The sequence below is a fragment of the Alligator sinensis genome, unplaced genomic scaffold (genome assembly GCF_000455745.1).
Source record: "Alligator sinensis unplaced genomic scaffold, ASM45574v1 scaffold755_2, whole genome shotgun sequence".
Taxonomy (NCBI): Eukaryota; Metazoa; Chordata; order Crocodylia; family Alligatoridae; genus Alligator; species Alligator sinensis.
The window spans coordinates 3055256-3063080 of record NW_005841883.1 but is presented as its reverse complement, the minus strand read 5'-3'; the positions used below and the strand labels follow the sequence as shown (position 1 = coordinate 3063080).

At 46.4% G+C, this 7825-nt stretch overlaps 1 protein-coding gene across 2 annotated transcripts in view; it reads right to left on the bottom strand.

Moving 5' to 3' along the window:
- Nucleotides 1-405: 405 nt before the first annotated feature.
- SWAP70 (switching B cell complex subunit SWAP70) overlaps nt 406-7825 on the bottom strand; it is a 70050-nt gene continuing 62630 nt past the window's right edge. For both annotated transcript variants that reach the window (XM_006017674.2, XM_025196712.1), the window contains 3 exons: nt 5437-5635; nt 4077-4173; nt 406-1962 (listed from right to left, as the gene is read on the bottom strand). In XM_006017674.2, the coding sequence (XP_006017736.1) occupies nt 1853-1962; nt 4077-4173; nt 5437-5635 (406 nt within the window). In that variant the 3' untranslated portion in view covers nt 406-1852. The remainder of the gene's footprint in view (nt 1963-4076; nt 4174-5436; nt 5636-7825) is intronic.

The window sequence follows — 7825 nt, the reverse complement described above, 5'->3', positions numbered from 1 at the left end:
CCCCCTCTATGCGGCACTGGTTAGGCCGCAGTTGGAGTACTGCGTCCAGTTCTGGGCGCTGCACTTCAGGAGGGATGTGGTCCAGAGGAGGGCCACCCACATGATCAGGGTCAGCAGGGCAGGCCCTGCAAGGAAAGGCTAAGGGACCTGAACCTGTTCAGCCTCCACAAGAGAAGGCTGAGGGGGGATCTAGTGACCTGTTACAAACTAGTCAGGGGGGATCAGCAGGCATTGGGGGAGTCCCTGTTCCCCCGAGCACTACCAGGAGTGACTAGAAATAACGGTCACAAGCTGGCAGAGGGTAGATTCAGACTAGACACCAGGAGGCGCTACTTCACGGTCAGGGCGGCTAGGATCTGGAACCAACTTCCAAGCGAAGTGGTGCTGGCTCCTACCCTGGGGGTCTTTAAGAGGAGGTTAGACGAACACCCTGCTGGGGTCGTTTGACCCCAGTACTTTTTCCTGCCGTGGCAGGGGGTCGGACTTGATCACCTGCTCAGGTCCCTTCCAACCCTACCAACTATGAAATATTTAGGTGATTAAAAACAGAAGCTATAAAATAATTTGGTGCACATGGAAGACCACTTGACAAATGTGTAGCTGCTGTTCGCTAAGTGGCTTGTTTCCCCAGAAATTTGTATAACGTGAGTACTTGGCAACAGACTGACTTCTTTCCCTTGTGTGGAAGAACTACTTACAAAGTAGAAGTTACACATTATGTTTCCCAAGGAAAATTAGAAATAAATGGACTTTCCTGTACAGACACCTTTCAAACAGTGGGCACTAGATTTGTTCGGAATTTTTTGTAGATTATTAGAAATGCTAATGCTGTATGTGTATTTGTAAGTCACACCACAGAGTAAGTTTTTGAAGGCTTCAATACTAAGTGATCAAAACAAAGTTGGGTGAATGAAGTTTTCATTATGAATCTTGAATTCTAGAATTAAAGTGGGGGTGGAAATCAAATGGGAAATTCACTTTACTCTATTATTTGTTGATTATTCCCACCCCCAGAATCCAGGTTTTATGTGAAAAACCAGACAGCTGTGCTGTGTGGTACTAATAATTCCCATAAACCACAGGGCTAGATGGGATATGACAATCATCTAATCTGCATAAACATGAGCCATCACCTGGTTTCTAAACCAAGCCTGCAGGTTCTCTGAGAGTCATAACCTGACTTTTTAAAAGGTACCCAGTAAGGATTTGAAGATTTTATCCCATCTCTTAAAAAGTTAAATGAAATCTAGCTGCAAAGTTCTTTAGCATTTTCCACATTCATGCCACTTTTCACTGCACACACGTGGCTGCAGGTGCAGAAGATGGATAGGAAGTGAAATAAAGTCATGTTCAGAGTCAGGGCAGTAGCCTGAGAATTTCATCAAGCCTGGGCTTAAAGCTGCATTGTCTGGACAATTACAGATAAGCAAAACACTGCTTCCTTCCCTTAGAAATCCTGCAAATTGAAGCCATGGTATTTGCCCTGTCAAAGGCTGTTAGATTGTTCATAGAATAACCTATTAGCCTTATGCCACAATGTCTGATTTACATAACTAAAATTTTAATAAAAATATCTGTAGTTTAAAGAACAGAAAAGTTATCTGTATAAATAGATAAGTTTCTGGAAGCTGTGTTCAAGGAGATGACAACAGCTAATGGGGATAGTATTGTAACTGGGCCCTGAATAGATATATATAATGTAGCAGACAGAAAATACTTGCTTCCTAGAAAGGTCCAACATGTAGCTTTGAACATGCTACACCACTACAGAAGCAGAAAACATTTTAAGTATAAAACAAAATGATCAAATATGCTTTATTGCTGTTCATGGGAGACATTCCAACTCCCTTGATTACTCAGAAGTGACCTTTTTCCCCTTCCAGCTCTTTTCTCTTTGTTCAAGTTCAGCTTCAGTGAAGGCTGCTGGTCCCCAGTTTGTGATTAAGTGAGGATTCTTAGAACCTGCAAGACACGGTTCAGCATTTTAAACATGCACAGGTAAAATCGCCAATGACTGCATTAGGCTAGGGATAGAATCCGCGTCACTTTGCACACAACTAACTGCTGCACGTTGGTTATGAATTTTTAGACAGACACTGCAGGTTCCTGATGTAGAACAGAACAGCGTATGCTGTTCTTCAGCAGACCTCAGGAGAAAGTGAGGGTTAGAAGCAGCTGAGCAGCCTTTGACCCAAGACCAGGAGCTGCAGACTTAAATTCTGAAGCGATCCAGGGCCAAACCTGCTCCCTGCTGCCTCCACAACAGAGGAGCTACAAAGCTATTTTCCTCCCTCCTTCAATGAACACAGGGCATGGAGCCAGCAGAGTTAGGACCGCGCTTGTGAAAGTCAATCATTTAACATAAGCAAGGAAATGTCTTTCACCATTATAGTTGTGGTAGGGTATGTATCTAGATCACCTATGCAAGCTGGCAATAGAAGTTTAACATTAGATTATACATACACACAGCATAAAGACTTTATCTGTGAAAGATCATAAGGGCATGGCTAACCTAAGAGTTATGGTTGTTCTAATACACGTTGTTTGACTGCAGCAAATTCTAATTTCCCCTGGCCTTAAATTCCTGGCACCTTGGTGAACCCCACCTCCCCCAAATACCGTATTTACTCAAATCCATGACAAGCTTTTTTTGCTCCCAGTCTAAATCTATATCTATAGATGGGTAGGGGGGGGGGGGGGAGACGACAACGATGGACACGGGACACAGACGATGACACACACATGACACCTCATCTTAGACTCCAATTCTGACCTGGGGCAAGGGGCAGGGGACGGGGCATGCAGCCAGGGGGAGTGTAGAGGAGAAGACAGTGGGGGTAGGGTGCACAGAGGGGACTGTGTGATGGGGAGGGAAGAGGGCAGGTCAGGGAGACGGGAAGGAGGGAGCAAGGGAAAGATGGCACAGCCTGTCCTACCCCCATTGCACTGCTTACCTTCGGCTCCAGCTTTAGCCTCTCTGGCACCAACTCAGCTAGGCCAAGAGCTGCTGAATCTGCTTCTGCCTGGCTAGAGGGGGCAGGGCTGCTGCTGACTGCCCCAGAGCTGAAGCCAGAGCCTCTCAGAACAGGTAAGTGGGGGTATAGGGAGGGGGCAGGCACTGGGGCTAGGGGACAGACAGACACAGGTGGGACAAGGAAGGGTAGGGCAGGCACAGGTAGGAGTGAGCAGGGGACAGGGGGCAAGTGACAAGGGGGCAGACACTGGGGAAAAGAGGGGGACAGACAGGTGCAGGGAGGTAACAGATGGGGGTTGCACCAGGCAGGGGGACAGGTGGCAGGCACAGGTATGGCATGAACAAGAAACAGGTGGCAGGGAACAAGTGGCAAGGGGCAGGGGTCTGATCCCTTCCCCCCTTGGGGGGCAGGGCGGGGGGATGAATTTAAGATGGTCGCCCCTCCCTCAGTAGTTCGATTCTAAAGATGGGAAATAATAACAAATCTGTCAATTTTCCATGTGCAGAATCTAACAATTGTGGGTCATCTTAAATTTGAAATCCTCTTGGAATAGGGTAAATATGGTAAATCCTGGCCTTTTCCTTTTCTCTTGTAGCCAAAACACCACAAGTCTTCCTCTGACTCAGTCAAAGCTGACTCCTTCTCCAGCCAACATCACTGCTTTAACTAGACCAGGATCCAAGACTTCACATAAATCTTAACAGGAAATCTCTTTAGGTTTTCAAAAAAGGTAGAGCCAGATAGCTGCTTCTATAAGCACACATCCAAGCATGAGGCCATGTCTGTTTCAATATTTTATCATGCCACTATTGTACACTGCTTTACTTTAGAGCAATGTGAAACTGTGCTATAGTCTTTGTTCTCAAAAGCCATTGGTGGGGGTTGAGCAAGAACTTTCAGTTTCTGCATGACTGTGTGGAGTCTACAAAACCACAGCCACCATGCTCAAAAACAGCGTACTCAGATCACCAAGCTGCTCAATGGCCATTGTTACAGAGGAAAAGGTCATCCCAGATAAATCAGCCATAGCTTCAAGCACTCTCTTAGACATATCAATGACAAGGGCTCTCTTAATCTGAGTTTTCTATACTGATAACCCACCTGGTTCTATTAATCGAATCAATCCCTCATGATGAGCTACTTTATCTTTCCAGCTCTTGGTGTTGTTGGCTGCCATTTCCAACTTCTTTTTAACTCCCTGAAACAAAGATCCAGCACTCTTAAAAACAAGAAATTTGCCTTATTTCAAATACAAGTGTGAATACACCCTCCCCAATGGATACAGGTGTGAACACACCCTCCCCCCACCCTGACACTGAAGCCATCCCACAAAAGCCAGCAAGCATCCTTTGTTCATAGTTCAGGCAGGAACAAATAGGTTCATGAAGTAACTTGATCAGCTGTTAAAAGAACTAATGATGTGCTTCAGTATAAGCTATTACGTTGACAGGGGAGATCAAGTTCCGGTTTTCTGCATTGGTGGAAGGCTGGTTGTTCCCCCTGCAGATTGAAATCCTCATTTCCATCTCAAAATAAGTTGATGTTTTCTGGTGAAGCTAAGACTCAGACTCAAGCTTCATGAATGGAGCAGGTGTTTCTAAGCAGATCTCCTGCTACCATCCTGACCACAAGCAGAGCAGCTTAAGCATCTTTGGGCCACATCCAGACAAGCTGTCAAGCACAGTCATGTGGTGCCACATACCACACATTCAGTTGTTCTCTGTCCTGCAAGGGAGCAGCACAGAAGGTTCTTTGACCCCTGGATATCCAGGGGTCAAAAAAAACCCACACAGAAAAAAAGCAGAGCAGTGCACATTGGCAGCATGCGCTGCTCAAAAGTGGAGCTGGGCCACCTGAAGCCACACTGTGGCTGCCAGCTCAGTGCTGGCCCCAGCCTCCTCTACCGTGCCTAGGGTAACTTGCCAGAGCATGAGTAGCATAGGTGTTCCCTGCGGACAACTAGTGGTGGCGCAAGGTGCACCACTGCTAATTGCCCCTGGGGAACCAAACATCCACACCACATGTGGACATGGCCTTGGAGTTCATATTTTTGAGGGCATTAGCAAAAGGAGCAAAACTGCAAGCACCAGAATGTCTTTCCACTGCAGTCCTGGGACATACATTTCTTGGACTGATTAAAGTATTTTTCCAAATACCAGCAAGGCTTCCAATTAACACCACCTGTTCTAATATTAAAAGAACACTTGTTCACTGGAACCTGGACTGAGATGAGACACGTTTCAGTATATGCCCAGAATTCCCTGACCTAGGTTCAGCTCCCTATTTCTCCCAAAGACCTTCTGTATGATCTTGAGTAAAGGACACTGGATTCAAACAGAGATTAATGAATTTTAAAAGGTCTATTATGCCCATTACCAGCCCTTGGCTTTCTTTTAATTCAGCTATCAATGAATACCTGGCATAAGAATGAGAAATGCTGCTGAGACATGCAGTCTCTCACCTCATATTGCTCAAGTGCCTGCTTCCTTTCCAGTTCCAGCTGTTCCAGTTGTTGCATAGCAACTTGAAGAGCACGTTCCTTGATGATCCTCTGGTTCTCTAGCTCTTGCTTCTCCGCTTCTGTCATCTGAATGGTTTGTTGCTGCTGCAAGTGCCATTTTTCCAGTTCAGCTCTTTTTCTTGACTCTTCCTCCAATAACCTACAGAGGTGACAGTGATGACAGCTTCTCTTGGTTGGAAAATTCAGCCTATATGTAAGCAGGGCTAGCAAAAAAATTCCTGGAGAGTAACTTTGGAAGACAGGACTCTTTTACAAAACTGCAAATGTACACAGGTGGATTCATGAGTTTATGATCTCACCATTGGAAAGTACTGTTGGAGTTGTTGTTACTGTTGCCTGCTGTGCAAATGCAGTCTTGAAAAACCACATGAAAAGGAAGGCGTGCAAACAGTTACACTTGTCATTAAATAGGAGAACTGCTATCCACAGTAGAATATGAAGATACAGCAGGAAGTGAAAGTTAGCAGCATTAAATTAAACTGGGATAAAATACAAGCAGATATGGCAAGCAGGTAATCATTAATTTCCAAAGCCTCTGTTTTCAGAAATGGTAACATACTCTAGGTGTCCAACTTGATACAATAAAGTGGCCCTGTTTCCTGAAAACACTGAGCATCCACACAAATATTAAAGTCTCTCATCTCTGAAATGCAGACAGCTGTATTTCTGTATTTGTATTTGAAAGGTATCACCCAGATATAGTCTTTGGCATCTTATTAAAGAGGATGCCTATTAATTACTGTGTATCTGTAGACCTCCCTCTGCAGAAGGGCTGGGGCCCAGCCTAAGCACCATCTGGGCATCTGAAAAGAGTGAGATGGACCTAGCCAACCTGCAGGCCCAACAAATTGGCAGGTCCTCCTGGGCAGGCACCAATGCTTACATCATTGCCCTTTGACAGTGAGCAGGTGGGGATAGAGGGTTTGTCTTTTACTATTGGGTTATGCTTCTTGGGGGTGGAGAAGATTTAGGGGGAGAGAGGAGTAACTGCCACAGCCCTTCTGTAAGAGAGAGAGGGTGTCTATGGAGAGCACTTTGAGGGATGTTGAGGGATCTCTCCTGCTCCCCTGGGGTCGAGGCAGGGCAGGGTGGAGGGTGAGAAGAGGTTTCTTGTAACTGGATGTCAAGCACATGGTTGGAATTGGCAGAAGGGCTTAGGATCATAGGAAAGGGCTGGAAGGGACCTCACAAGGTCACCTAGTCCAGCCTGCTGCTCAAGGCAGGATTATCCCTGACTAAACCATCTTGCCAAATATCCATCTAATCTCCTTTTGAAAGTTTTCAAGTATGGAGAGTGCACAACTTCTCTGGGTAGCCTGTTCCAATCCTAACTGCTCTCAGGGTCCTCACCTCCGGCCTAAATTTCCTGTTGCAGTTTGAGGCCATGGCTCCTAGTCCTGTCCCCTACAGCCACAGAGAAAAGCCCATCTCCAACCTCTCTATATTCACCCTTGAGGTATTTGAAGACTGTTATCAAATCCCCCCTCAGTTTTGTCTTCTCCATGATAAATAACCCTAGTTCTTTCAGTCTTTCCTCATAAATGCTATCTCCTGGGCCCTTGGCCATCTTTGTTGCCCTGCACTGGATTCTTTCCAAACAGTCCACGTCCTTGAAGTGTGGGGCCCAAAACTGGACACACTACTCCAGGGGAGGCCTCACCAGAGCTGAATACAGCAGAAGAATCGCTTCCCTTGTTTTGCCAGTGACACTCCTGGTCATACAACCCAGGATGGTGTCGACCTGACTAATCTAGTCTCTTTTTATGACCAGGTTACGAAACGCCTGGACGCAGGAGTAGGGGTTGATGTCGTATGCTCAGACTTCAGGAAGGCCTTCGATACGGTATCCCACCCCATACTGGTGAACAAGTTAAGAGGCTGGGACTTGGATGACTACACAGTCCGGTGGGTGGCGAATTGGCTAGAGGGTCGCACCCAGAGAGTCATAGTGGATGGGTCGGTATCGACCTGGAAGGGTGTGGGCAGTGGGGTCCCGCAGGGCTCGGTCCTTGGACCGATACTCTTCAATGTCTTCATCAGTGACTTGGACGAGGGAGTGAAGTGTACTCCGTCCAAGTTTGCGGATGACACAAAGCTATGGGGAGAAGTGGACACACCGGAGGGCAGGGAACAACTACAAGCAGACCTGGACAGGTTGGACATGTGGGCGGAAAACAACAGAATGCAGTTCAACAAGGAGAAATGCAAAGTGCTGCACCTAGGGAGGAAAAATGTCCAGCACACCTACTGCCTAGGAAATGACCTTCTTGGTGGAATGGAAGCGGAAGGGGATCTTGGAGTCCTAGTGGACTCCAAGATGAACATGAGT